This window comes from Hyperoodon ampullatus (assembly GCF_949752795.1).
Source record: "Hyperoodon ampullatus genome assembly, chromosome: 11".
Taxonomy (NCBI): domain Eukaryota; kingdom Metazoa; phylum Chordata; class Mammalia; order Artiodactyla; family Ziphiidae; genus Hyperoodon; species Hyperoodon ampullatus.
In genome coordinates, this window is record NC_136924.1 from 39,529,704 (window position 1) to 39,544,182 (window position 14,479).

A 14,479-nucleotide genomic window follows, 5' to 3' on the forward strand; every position below is an offset into this window, starting at 1 on the left:
GTGGATGTATGATAAAATCACCACATTAATTAATACCTATTTGGAGGAGACATTTCAAGGCTATGCAAGCCTCCTAAAGTTTTGCCCACTAATTTTAGCATCCATCCGTGGATCTTGCCTGGATCAGTGGTTACTGTGGTGTTCTCATGGTGATTTTCTATTTCTTTTTCCCTCCTACATTTATTATTTGGAATTGTTCTGTAAGGGAGATTTGTCCCTTCTCTGTCATTTATTTATTTACAGCAGCGTGGATATTCTTTAGGTTAGAATCTCATGCTATCATTTATTTCATCGGTCAAATTGTTCTAAGTTTGTCCATTTGGGAGCCCTTTCAAATTGGCTCCTGTGTTCTTTTGACATATTCCTATTTTTTGTTTGTTCGTTTGTTTGTTTCACTTTCTTGCTTTCTGCTCCAGGCTCACCTTGTATTTCTCTTGCCCCAGTGCTAGCATCAGCCACTTCTCCATAGAGTTCTGGCTCCTTTTATTTAGAAACTAAGATCTGGATTGTAGATGGACTGGTTGCTACTATCACTATTTCTAGACCCTCTTAGTGGACAGAGCTAGGAAATATTTGTAGTATAGTAATCCATGTATACATACACTTATCTATCCCTGCCTCTGTATCCGTCCGTCCATCCATCCACCTATCATCTATTTATCTCAAAATAAGCATTAGTTCATACTGACAGCCTCCCCTCTGACGCTAACCCAACAATGCAGAATTTACTCTTGCCTTGCTGCCTTGCCCATTTGTAACTTTTTTCTTTGACAATCAGAAGCCTGGCTCCCATATCTACAATCAATTTAGGTATTTGTTTGTCCCTAGGATACCTACAAAGCACATAGTCTCAGAACTGCTGATCTGTACCCCTGTAAGAAACATCGTTACCAACCAGAGTACAGGGTTCATGTGCAATCTTTTTGTCTTTAGCTTTACAGTCTAAACTCTGTTTTCCAAGGTTAAATTGGTCAGCTCCTTTCTCCCCACCTAATCAGTGAGGTTTTGTCACATATTTGCAATACAATTAGATCCTTTAGTCACAGTCTGCATTCCATCCTGAGACTCCCTGCCACACTATTGGCTGTTTCAAGTTTGCATACAATAGAGTTCACTCTTTGTAATGTACAGGTCTATGGGTTTTTGACAAATACTTAGAGTTATGTATCCAACACACCAGTACTATAGGGAATAGTTCCATCACCCGAAAAATTCCTTTATTTGGCCCCTTTTTAATCACACCGTTTTCAAAATAGCTGTATGGTTTTGTAATCCTACGGGCAATAAATGAGTATTCCTGTTGGTCCACATCCTCACTGGAATTTGGTATTGTCAATTTAAAAATTTTAACCAAACCTAAAAAAAGGCTACAAATGAATCTATCTACAAAACAGAAATAGAGTTACAGATGTAGAAAACAAACTATGGTTACCTGGGGTTAAGGGGGAGGGAAGGGATAAATTGGAAGATTGGAGTTGACACATACACACCACTATATATAAAATAGATAACTAATAAGGACCTACTGTATAGCACAGGGAACTCTACTCAATACTCTGTAATGGCCTATATGGGAAAAGAATCTAAAAGACAGTGGATATATGTATATGTATAACAGATTCACTTTGCTGTACACCTGAAACTAACACAACATTGTAAATCAACTATACCCCCCCCAATTTTTTTTAATTAAAAAATTCTAACCATTTGAGTATGTTATATCTCATTGTGGTTTTAATTTCCATTTCTCTGATGACTAATAATGTGGAACATCTTTTTATATGTTTATTTGCCATATTTCTTTTGTGAAGCACCTGTTCAGATCTTTTGTGCCCTTCTTTAAAAACTAGGTTGTTTTTTTTCTTGTTTTTGAATTTTAAAGTTCTTTAGGCACTGGATACAAGTCCTTAATTGAATACGTGATTTGCAAATCTTTTCTTCCAGGCTGTAGGTTGTCTTTTTATTCTCTTGATAGTTTCTCAGAGCAAAAGTTTTAAATTTTCATAAAGTCCAGTTTATCGATGTTTTCTTTTATATATTGTGTTTTTGGTGTAGCACATTGACAAACCCAAGGTCATGCAGATTTTCTCTGACGTTTTCTTGTAGAAGTTTTATGTTTACATTTGGGTCTATAATGCATTTTGAGTTAATTTCTGTGTAAGGTGTGAGGTATGTGACAATTTCATGTTTTTTCAAATGGACACTATTTTTCCATGGAATTGCCTTTGCACATTTGTCAAAAATCAGTTGACTATGTTTGTGTGGGTTTATTTCTGGTCTGTGATTTTGTCAAAATCATATTCTCCTGATTACTATAATTTTATGGGTAAATCTTGAAGTTGGGTAGTATGGGTGCTTCAATTTTGTTCTTTTTCACAGTTGTTTTGGCTAATTTAGCTCCTTTACATTTTCATATATATATATATATATTTCTTTTTTTTAAATAGATATTTATTGGAGTATAATTGCTTCACAATACCGTGTTAGATTCTGTTGCACAACAAAGCTAATCAGCCATATTCATACACATGTCCCCATATCCCCTCCCTCTTGAGCCTCCCTCCCATCCTCCCTATCCCACCCCTCTAGGGTCATGGATGACTTGACGTGTAAATCTTGCTGAGATTTTATTTACTTACTTATTTATTTATTTATTTATTTATTGCGGTACGCGGGCCTCTCACTGTTGTGGCCTCTCCCGTTGCGGAGCACAGGCTCCGGACGCGCAGGCTCAGCGGCCATGGCTCACGGGCCCAGCCACTCCGCGGCATGTGGGATCTTCCTGGACCGGGGCACGAACCCGCATCCCCTGCATCGGCAGGCGGACTCTCAACCACTGTGCCACCAGGGAAGCCCTCTTTTTGTTCTTTAGACATGGGTTCCTTTGGATATTTGAATATATTCAAAAAAGCCGATTTAAAGTTTTTGTCTACTAAGTCCATTATCTGGGCTTCCTCTGGGGCAGTTTTTATTGATTACTTTTCTTCCCCTGTGTATGGGCCATACTTTCATGTTTCTTTGTATGTCTTAAAATTTTTTGTTAAACACTGGTCATTTAAAATAATGTACTATAGCAACTTTGGAAATAAGATTGTCCTCCTCCAATGGTTTACTGTTGTTGCTGCTTATTGTAGTTGTTTATTTAGTGACTTCTCTGAAATAATTCTGTAAAGTTTGTATTCTTTGTCATGTGTGGCCATTGAAATCTTTTCTCAGGTAGCTTAATGGTTAGCTAATCATTAGGCAGAGATTTCCTTAAACACTTGGAACCAGTAAATCTCCCAATCTGCTGCTGAGCTCTGTGTGCATTTTGAATCATGCCTTCAACACTCAGGTATGGAGCTGACAACTCTGCTTTAGCCTTGATTTCCTGCTTGTGCAGAGCCTTAGGGTCAGCTAGAGATGACAGCTTAGGGCTTTCTCATGTCTTTTCTGAGCAAGCACACATCCCTGGGCATGTGCCCAGCCCTATGCACATACATGGCCTTCTAGATTCCCAGGAATATCTTGGGAACTTTCCAAACCCTCTTATTCCTCAGCTTTTCCTTTTAAGCATTCTGTGTAGTCTATTGGTTACCCCAGCTGTTATCTACTGCCTCAAGCAGCTGCAAAGTTAAAACATTTGTATGTAATTGTTTTTTGACAAACGTCCCCTCCCCTACTCTGGGGGGAATGTTTTTTCAGACCTGTAACTGTGCAGTCTCTGAGTCAGTTCATGTACAGACAGTCTTGCAAATGAGGTCTTCCAGGGAATCACTAGGCAGGTCAAATAATGATTAATTCTTTGGGAATGAGGCTTTGAAAGTGCTCCAGCTCTATTCTGCTCCCTCGAGTGACTGCCACTCTGCATTGAGAGAGCTGTTATTTCTCAAGGCTACTGTGAAGCTGGAGGTGGATGACTGGGCTAGGACAAGTTAAAATGCCACAAAGCTTGCTGTCCTTGCTAGGTTTCAGCTGTTTTTCTTGAATAAATGTTCCTTGGGTCCTTGCAAATCTTCGGTTAAGTTCTAGAATTCTGAAAAAGTTGATTCTATCAATTTGGAGGAGAGACGTGTCAGAGGTCCTTATTCTTCTAATTTCACCTCTATGATTCCATCTTATCTCCTGTATTGACTTATTAACTTTTGAAAGTATATATAACTTTTAACTTTTAAAACTCTCCCTCCCTCCCTCTCTCTCTCTCTCTCATATGCATATGAGAATCTTATGTATATAAAGGAATCTTGCCTGGTCCAATAAGCTTCTTTTCTCTGTAGTTTAGGATCTTTCACTAATTTTGGAAAATTCTCAGCTATTATTTATTCAAATATTTCTTTGCCCCATGTTCTCTTTCTTCTTCTTAGTTTCCAATTATGTATATGTTAGACCATTTTACATTGTCCCACATCTCTCTGATATTTTGTTATTTTTCCCATTCTTTCTTCTCTTCGCATTTCAATTGGGGTACATGTTATTAATCTATCTTCAAGGTCACTCATTCTTTCCTTGATTGTGTTAAGTCTACTGATGCGACTGTCAAAGGCAATCATTATCTTTGTTACTGTTTTTCATTTCTAAGATTTCAATTTGATTCTTACAGTTTCCACCTCTCTGCTGAAACTTCCTGTCTGATTATATGTGTTGTCTACTTTTTCTGCTAGAGCTTTAACATACAAATTGATTATTTTAAATTTCTTTTCTGATAGTTTAAAATCTGTGCCAAATCTGAGTCTCATTCTGATGACTGCTTTGTCTCTTCACTGTTTATTTTTTTTTCTTTTAGTTGCCGTTTGGTATGCCTCATAATTTTTTATTGAAGGCTGGACATTTGTATAGCAGAGGTCAGCAAACTTTTTCTGTAGAAAGTCAGATGAAAAATATTTTAGGCTTTGTGGGCTACACACAGTCTGTCGATTCTTGTCCTTCTTGCTCTTGTTCTCTTTCTCCTCCTCCAACCTTTTAAAAATGTGAAAATCGTTCTTAGCTCATAGACTGTATGAAAATAAGCCACAGGTCCTATTTGGTCCACTGATTGTGATTTGCTAACTTCTGATACAATAGAACAGTAGATGCTGAGGTAAGTATTTTTTACACTTGGAGAAGAATATGTCTTTCTTTCTGTTAGGACTTCAGCGTGGGGCTTGGGTTGATCTTGTCAGGAGTTGGGCTGCATTGAATTTTGCTCGCAGCTTGCCTTTGGATCTTCCTTTGTGCTGCTCCCTGGAGCGATGGGCTCCTGTGGCTCTCCTAGCTGTTTCCCCTTTCATTTTATTTGATGATTGTCGGTGTGGTGGTAGAGGATGGGGTGGGGGCTTCTCTGAGGTTCTGATTCGGCCTTGCACACTGTGAGCCTTCATGAGTGCCCTGCCCCTCCTGCAGATGTAATACAGGGCTTAGTATATATTTCTGCCCCCCTCCACCTCCAGGAGTAGAGCTTGTTCTGCCCCCTTGCCTGCACTGGGTTCTGTCTGGTGCCCTCCGGCTATGGTTTTGCTGTCCTTTTCTCTGCATATGGAGCTTTCTGCTCCCTTTGAGGGATGGGGAGATGGGTTCTGGCAGAGTTTCAGCTGTGGCTGCTGGTACCCTCTTCCGGCCACACCGCTGCGCGGACAGGGACGGAGGAAGCTTCCTCTGGATCCTCCCTGATCTCTGTGAGCACCTGGTGAGCTTCCTGGAGGATGCAAACCCCTCTGTGTCAGAGCCCCCAGAGCCTTCACATTCTCAGGCTAGCCCACATTTGGTTTTGAGCAATCTGTTAAAAATGTCCAGCTGAATCCTCTTACTAGCTTATATGGTATTCTGTGATGTCTATCCCAGGTAAGCAAATGCTTGGGTCTTGTTTCTCCCTGCAGGCACCTGTCTATCTCTAAACTTTAGTGAATTGTTTGCACAGAGCTCCATTCTCAGCTGGGTTTAAGAAAAGTAGTTAACTTGCATTTTGTCCAGCTTTTCTTTTCTCATACAGGTGGGAGTGATGCTCTTTCCAGCTCTCTGCATCTCAACGCCCCAAACCACAGGTGCTTCTCAAATCTCTGTTGTGTCATGCTTACTAATAGCTCATTGGCCAAAACAAGTCACGTGGCTGAGTGTGGATTCAAGGACTGGGGAAATAGACATTATTTAGCAACAGGAACTTCAAGGTCAAAAGCAAGGGACATGGATACATGACGGGGAGACAAATAGGGCCATTTGCTTTAATATGAGTTCTACTGGGGTGGAAAAATGGGCACTCAGTTCCTTCAGCACAGTAAGATCCAGAAGGGCTGTTGCTCCCAGCTGGGCCTGGCTCTGGGAAGGCTGCCCACCTGAAGACACCTGATCGGGATACAAGGACCCAGGAAAGAGAAGAGGGAGGGGACGGGTGGTCCCGGCTGGGAGCACGGTACTGCCTTTGGGAAATGGCCCAGCCCTCTTGGCCTCCCAGCGTTGACTCTGAGGGCTCTCAGCTGAAACCCTCCTTCAACCCCTTGCTGAAATTCTGTCCTGAAGTCCAGCTGTAGGCGTAGGGCCAGGGCTCTTCAGGTTCCCATACCTAGGGCTCCCCCCACCAGCCCTGACCTCCTCTCTTTTGATTGTCTCCGACCTACCTTGTTGGGGGTTCTAGGAGACAGGTTTGGGTTTGACTCGTGGGGCTGGGCACAGACCGACTGGAGAACGAGCCCGAGGGCAGCGAGGTTGTCTTCATTTTGCAGATGCGGAAATGGAAGCTCAGCCCGAGAGGGAAGTTGCACAGGGGCCAGGGGATGAGCAGGGGGCAGCTGGACACCCTGATCCTCAGTCCAGCCCTGCTCTCTTGACTCAAGCTTGAAAGGGCCAGGCATTGGGAAAGCAGCTGCCCCACCTCTTCTGGGGTTAAGGGAGAGGGTGGCTAACAGACCACTCGCCTGCAACCCTCAGCTCGGAAGCTCTGCTAACTCCGAGAGAAAACCCCACTGCAGAGCCAAACTCCTTCCACATGTGGTCCTCACAATGTCCTCTGAGAGGGGGTTGTGATTGCCCATTTTACAGATGTGGAAAGTGAGACTCAGAGGGGTGAAATGACTTGGCTGAGTGTCATGGTAGAGCTGGAACTGGAACCCCACCTCACTGACACCAAAACTACTCTGAGAATGTTTCAGGAGGGCTGGTGGCCAGTTGTGACCCCACTGAGTCCTGCTTCTGTGTCAGGATGAGCCACTTGCCTCTTGAGCCCCTTCTTGACCCAGAGGCCCCCTAAGTCCCTCAACGACAGACCCACAGGCTGCTGAACAGCATCAGACGAAATGCGCAGCTCAGCCTGGGGAAGTCAGGAAGGCTTCCTGTAAGAGGCGGCTCTGCACTGAGTTTTGAAGGACAAGTTAGCATTCCCTGAGGAGCAGGTGCAGAGTGTGAGCGGCATCTCAAGAAGGTTGAAGCCAGGCACATGGGGTGGGGGCTGGGCACACAGGCGGGGTCCCGAATGCTGGGGCAAGGGGCACAAGAGCAGGGCATCCTCCCACCCCCACCCCTTAGAAAGAAGAGCTGCTGGGGCCGAGGGCGTTCCTGTTCCACGGCACCGACTTGGGGCCAGCAGGGACCACGGCCCCTCCCTCCTCCCTGAACTCAGGCTGCCTTCAGGGCAACCCCTCCCCCTTCCCCCGCAGTGGGCATCTTTGTCCTCTGAGCCTCCTCCAGGGCCCCCAGGTTCTCTGGGATCAGCCTGGTCTCCGATGCCCCCCTGCCAGGCAGGGGGGTGCCTGGCTGAGGGGCAGGAAGCAAGGAGCCGTCTCCTCACTCCTCAGGCACCCCAGAGGGCGTCCTCCCCTCCTCCACCTGGGCCTCAGGGTCTCCATCTCTCCACTGGGGACGGAGACCCAATCCGGCCCGCTGGAGTGGCTGTGCAGCCAGCAGGGCTCACAGGAGGTTAGCTCTGGTCTGGCTTCCTAAGAACTCCCGTGGTCTCTGGTTAACATTTGACTCCTTCCCTGGTCAGCAGCCGTGTCTGTGTCCCGTGGGAGCAGGGAAAGGAGGAGGCGTGGCCATGGCAGTGATGGCCGCAGGAAAGGGGAGGAGAAGCCAAGGCCGCTGCCCAGGCCCTGGGGAACCCGCCCTCCGGTGGCTGGGGCCGCAGTGGGCGCTGGCCGGGCCTCCCTTTGAGGGAAGTGAGGTCCGCTGGCCGTGTGTTGCTCGTGTGTTTACTCAGGGTGACAGTGGAGGCTCCTTGTCCCCACCCCTCCCTGACAGCCCGGGGTCACACAGCTCAGGAGCAGTTCTCTTGCCTGCCTCTCCTGTTCCTTCCAGAACCTTCCAGGAGGCAGCAAACTGTCTCCCTTCCATCTTCTTCATGATGGGTGGAAAGGACTGCAGCGACTTAAAACTTCTCTTAGTTTGTCACACCCTGTCGTGTCCAAGCAAGAGTCTCTCCCGAAATGGGCGCTGGTGGGTGGCTCCAATCAGCTGTCAGATTAGCCAGGCCCCGGAAAGGCTGAGCCCCCAAAGAACACATGGGGCCTGACTTAGATGTCGGCCGCTCCTCCGTGACGTCAGGCTAGTGCCTGTGTCCCCAGGGGCAGAGAGGTGGCCCTGTGGACAAGCCCAGCAGGGGCACAGATGTGACCCAGGTCGAGGAAGTGCTGTGGCGTCCCTGAGGCACCCAGCAAGCTCTTATGAATAAAACCTTCAGAAATTCTGAGTTTTGAATTTATTGTTGGTGGTTCTTTTAAAGTCTCAAGCATCATTCTTGCAAAGACTAACATTTTAATTTGCTCAAACTAACGAGGGTCCCGAGGCTCAGCGGGGCAGCCCTGAGGCCCTCTGGAAGGCCGCTGCTGATGCTAGAGCCCAGCGCTGGGCCTGGGATGACCTCGGAAAGACGCAGGCTGGGCGTGGGTGTGTGCTCTGTTTTGGGGATGCTCTGGAAGTTCGTGAGACACCCCGATGATAGATTTTACTAGTCTCGGGGACAGGCCCTGCAGTCCCCATCTGTCCACGCTGGGCTCGCAGAGCTGGCCCCCTACTGAAGGAAGGCCCGGAGGAAGTCGTCGTAGGAGATTTTTGAAGACAGCGTCTTGTCATAATACTCAAGGATGTGGAAGAACTCCTCCTCGGAGAGGTTGATGCTGTACTGCCTCAGGACCTGCAGGAGAGACGGGGAGCCCCCGCTGGTCTCGGAGCCACTCGAGGAGGCATGCGCCCACCTCTCCTCCTGCCCCGAGCCTGGACCGCCCACCTCCAGAGTTGCCCCCAGCAGCTCTCTCTCCCACTTCCCTTCTCCCCACCCCTCTTCTCTGCTCCCCGCCTCCCGCCAACAGGGCAGCCCCGTCCAGCAACACGGGTGCGGGACAGGAAGACTCCTGGACTTCCCTTCAGGTGGGAGCTGCTGGGGTTCCCTACCCCTACCCGGCCCTCCCAGAATCGCCTCCCCGAAGGGTAGTGAGGCTGGTCAACGTGGAGGACGAGGAGGATGGATGGAGAGGAGGGGACTGGAGGAGAGACCTGGCCACAGGGCCTTAGCTAGGGTGGGGCCTCGGGGTGCGGCCCACCTGGGGAGGAGGACAGGCCTACAGGTGCAGGGTGCAGGGAGTCGTTATGACCCAACAGTAATATAGCCCGTGGCAGAGCCTGCTATTGCCCAACCAATACCGATTGCCCTTTCCCCTTCTGTAATCAGAACCCTGATTTTCTTCCAGGCTGCTGGGAGTCCACCTAAAAAAGGCGACATTTCTTAGCTTCTCTTATAGCTAGGTATGTTCTGGCCAGTTAAAACTAAGTGAGAGGGCTTCCCTGGTGGCGCAGTGGTTGAGAGTCCGCCTGCCGATGCAGGGGACACGGGTTCGTGCCCCGGTCTGGGAGGATCCCACATGCCGCGGAGCGGCTTGGCCCATGAGCCATGGCCATTGAGCCTGCGTGTCCGGAGCCTGTGCTCCGCAACGGGAGAGGCCACAACAGTGAGAGGCCCACATACCGCAAAAAAAAAAAAAAAAAAAAAAACTAAGTGAGAATGTTATGCGGGACTTCTGGGAAGTCTCTAAAGAAGAAGGGCATGCCCTCTTTCTCTCTTTTCTGCTGCCTGCAATGTGAAAGTGATGCTGGGGCTTTAGCAGCCATCTTGGACCATGAGGCGACCTTGAGGCAGGAAGTCAGGTGTTGAGGATGGCAGAAAAAAATACAGATGTCCCCGATGACTGTCCGGCCACCACGCCAGCTCTGGACTTCCTACCTCTGGGATTCTTTTATGTGAGAGAGAAATAAACTTCTACCATGTTTAAGGTGCTGTTTTTTTTTTTTTTTCACCTCTGTTATGTGCAACAGACAAATTTTAATAGATAGATACCCTATTAGATAAATATAAACATTAGGTTATACATTTCCCATCTATGTTTTGTGTTATAATTTGTTTCTCAGAGGGGGCTAGAAAGTGAGGCTAGAAGAGCCCGACGTTCCTCTGGGGCCGGCAGGACTGGCCCGGGACCATGGGGCTGAGGTCAGCTGGCCTGGCTATGGGGCTGATGGGCTGAGAGCACAAAAGGCGACTGAGCCTGGGTGTCCAGAGGGTCCCAGAACCCATCTGGTCTCAGGCTCTGGCTCTGCTGAGGGCAACGTCTCCGTTTCTATTGCCCTCTCCCTGCTGTCACCCACCCTGAATTCCTGGGAAATTACCCGAAGAGGAGGAGACTAACAGAAGCTCACCCGCTTCCTTCCCTTCTCTGGCTGAGAATTTTACTTGCCCCCAGAGTAAAGACAAACGCTGTGAGCTGGCTGCCACTGTGGGGCATGGAGGCCCCCGCCCAGCGACAGGCCTGGCCCCCACCCACCGTGCATGGCACTGGGGCTCTAGGGGGCTCCTCGCCCTCCAGCGCCTTGCACGAGGCCCTTGAGAATGCAGCCCTGCCAGGCCCTCCAACTGCGGTTCATCTTCCTGCATTATTATTTAAGAAAAGCTTTTTTACTTAAAAAACTTTTTTTTAGCTGTTGAAGCACAGATAAATCTAAGGAACACATTTTTTTGTAAGTGCATTTTGAGGTCATAACCCCTTCTCTCTTTGATGTCTTGAGTGAGTTTTCTTCTTGGCTGTAATATTTGATTTTTGTGGTTTTTTTTTTTTTTTTTTTTTTTGCGGTACGGGGGCCTCTCACTGTTGCGGCCTCTCCCGCTGCGGAGCACAGGCTCCGGACGCAGAGGCCCAGCGGCCATGGCTCACGGGCCCAGCCGCCCCGCGGCACGTGGGATCCTCCCGGACCGGGGCACGAACCCACGCCCCCTGCATCGGCAGGCGGACTCTCAACCACCGCGCCACCAGGGAAGCCCCATATTTGATTTTTAATCTAATGTTCTAGACCTCATTGATTTTCTGAACCTCAGTGGCCGGGGTGGGGATGCAGAGAGAAGAGGAGGGGGTGGGTCAAGAAACTGCCAGTCGAAGGATTCTACGTCATTCTGAACGTGGGAGTTTTAAGTCACCCTTGAGGGTGGCCCGCTTCTTTCCTCTGGGAGAAGCACTCCCAAGGTTCTGCAGGCTAAAGTCAAGCAAAGAGGCTCTGCCCTAGAGGGGCGGCTGCGGTGGGCCAGGCGCTCCCTCCAGACCACCGTCCTCCGTGGATGCTGGACTTTCTCGCAGGGCAGGGAAAGCACCAGGGCTCAGGCTCTGTCGGGAGGGCTGCTTGCCAAGCCGCGTGGTGCGTGGTGGGCAGCCCCTCCCCGTGAGGGCAGCTGCGGGAGAGGGAAGGGCCGACCCCTGTGAGGCAGGGCTGGGGTCTGTGGGCCCTGAGTCGGACACCTGGGTCCCCGCCTTGGCCCCCCGATGCTGTCATTCTGCTCTGTGACCTTGCCGGCTCCCCCCATAAAGACCTGGGACGGGGGCTGGGGAGGAGGCCTGGCCTGGTGCGGGGTGGAGTGCAGCCAGGGCTCCGAGGAGACACAGCAGCTGTAGTGCTGCCCCAAGGGCAGCGGCACTCAGGTGTTGGCACCAGGACGTCCCTGCAGGGTTCTAGAAACCCTCAGGGAGGAGAGCCTGGGGTCTGCAGCACAGGGACAGGTGCACTCGGCCCTTGACCACCTGGGGGAACCGAGGAAGTGAGGTCTGGGACAGCTGCCCACACCTGGGCCTTCCGCTGGGGGTTGGCGGATCCTTTCTGGAGGTTTTCTGGCCACTGGCATTTGGCAACTGCTTCCTGGTCAGAGGTCACAGCCACCCAAGAGCTGTGCTCACCTTCCTGAAATCAGCCACGCTTAAAAGCCCCGTCCTTCCCTCGTCGTAGGCCTTGAGTGTGCGCCGCATCGGCCTCCAGCAGTGCACAATTTGGGGTTGAATCCGCAGCAGAGCGGAGTAAAAGGAAGAAGTCTCAGCACCGCCTTCTTTCTGGGAAAAGAACCGAAAACCAAGAGGAGGTAAGAAAGGAGGTTTCGGATGGGAAGGATGGAGCGGACAGGCCATGGCCCGGAGGGGAGGGAGGAGGGCTGCCAGCTCCTGTCCTGGGCCTTGCTCCTGTCTTGGCCCCCTGCTCACTCCCCACCCCACGCTCCCAGCTAGAGTGGAGTCGGCAAGTGCCCCATCCCTGCTGCTCATCCTGGCATTACAAGTCCATGTGCAGGCTGATCACAAACAGCATCTCCTTTGCGCCTCCTTCCCCTCCTCCCCGACCCTGGGAGGAAGGTAGGTCTCCTCATCCCCATTTCCTGGATTGGGAAATGGAGGCTCAGGGAGGCTCCGCTTGACACCAACACCTGCCAGGCTGCCTCCCAGGGAGCCCCTCCCCATGTACTTGAGGGGAGAGCCAGGCAGATAACCGGCCAATTTCAAAATAGTCTGAGGGAAAAAAAGAGATTCAGCTGGGGTCTTCTAGTACGTTCTTATAATGAACAGAGTTTTTTGAAAAAAAATCACAAGGTTGTAATTATATCTAGTAATTAGACAGTATACTACACTATGATTATTTCATTTAGATGCTATTTATTAGATTGAAAATAAGATATTTTAGCACGTTTTAGCCCCAAAGCACGTCTGAATATCACAGAGGTGGACTGTAGGCAGTAATGTGTAACACATTCTGGGAAAGTTTAATTTTTAACATGGCACTACATGAAACAAATTAGCACAAAGTTAAATTGCTTTCAATTTTTATATCATTTAGCACCTATGACAGAAACCAGATACCCTATAGCTTCGTTAGCTGCCAATTTATCCAATCAGCTGGTCAGCATGCACGGGAAGAGGAAGGGATTGTATGCGCCCTAGCCCTTCCCATACCCAAGCTTGGCCTGAGAAAGGGTTTCCCATCCCAGCCCTGTACACCAACCCATCCAGAAGTCCTCCACCTCTAGAAGAGCCCTCAAAAGCAAAGCCCCAGCTCACTTCCACAGAGGGTGTCTCTGCTGTCAAAGTTGTAGAAAGCCCCCAAAGCACTAGAAAAGGCAATGGCCCTTTTAGCTACTCTGCCGGCAGACAGTTGGCATGGTGGGGCCTGGACAGCCTGCAGAGGGGATGGGGACTGGCACAGGGACCAGGCAGGGGCAGGGGCAGGCCCTGGCCACACTCTCTCCTGGGAGAGGCTCCCAGGGAGTCTCACCACCTTGTCAGTCATGCCCAGGATGGAAGACAGGACTAGCTTAAGCCACAGAGCGGAGGCTGTGGTCACGTCTGGGTGAAAGACCGGAGCTGGGGGGCAAGGCAGCAGCACACGGAGGCGAGCTGGGACATCTGCCCAGGGGCTCAGCACGCCTCCCCTCATTTACAGAAGGGGGAGCCGAGGCCGGGAGAGGTGGAGGAGGGCCAGAGCTGGCGGGGGCCTTGAAGGCTGTGCGGTCTCCATGGTTCTCCAGCTATGTTCCTCTGTCCCCTGACGACCCACCAAGGACAGTGTTTTCTCCACTCACAGAAAAGCTGAGCTAGAGAAAGAATTGTCTTAAGGTTAAGTTTTACTTCCTTAACTTGGCCTAAGCCTTTGATGCTACCTCTTGCTTGGCTAAACTAGAAACTATGCTAAGATGGGGCCCGATTTAGCACAAAATGACAAATTCGGCTGCATGGAAAGTTTCTGCTATGGAATCCACAGTTTGCTGGGCTAAGCTGCCAGCAGTCTTAAGCCACCACCTGTGCTGTCAGGTCTGCCCCACACCTCTGGTCCCCGTAGCTGAGTCCTACGGCAGCTGGCATCAGCTGTGTTTGCTCCCAGGTCGACAAGGCCAGTTGTACTTGTTTAATTCAATGTAACTGAATTCAGCATTATCGATGATGGAATATGAGTGTGAAAAAGCCTTTTTCTACTTCATGGTGTGGAAAGACTCGAGAAAGGTGAGTCCGTGAACAGCGTGGTTGAAGTGGGTGTGGGTGAGAATCACAAAATTACAAACGATTAAGAAAAAAGGTAAAAATCTAGGGCACAGGCCCTCCAGTTGCCATTTAAGCATCTTTAGGGTCTCATTCCTCTTCAAGGAAACAAGAAGAGAACTGTAGGCAATGCATCACAGGTGTAGTTTACGCAAGAAAGAGAAAGGGTCTCCGACTGGCCGCCCATACCAGGAGCAAGGTCAGCCCATCTCAGA

The 14,479-nt window shown here is 49.4% G+C and overlaps 1 protein-coding gene across 1 annotated transcript in view; it reads right to left on the reverse strand.

Moving 5' to 3' along the window:
* Positions 1-8,950: 8,950 nt before the first annotated feature.
* Positions 8,951-14,479, reverse strand: part of EFCAB6 (EF-hand calcium binding domain 6) — a gene marked incomplete at both ends in the record, with an annotated part of 231,404 nt that continues 225,875 nt past the window's right edge. The window contains 2 exons of the mRNA XM_079714428.1: positions 8,951-9,073; positions 12,147-12,296. Of these exons, the coding sequence (XP_079570554.1) occupies positions 8,951-9,073; positions 12,147-12,296 (273 nt within the window). The remainder of the gene's footprint in view (positions 9,074-12,146; positions 12,297-14,479) is intronic.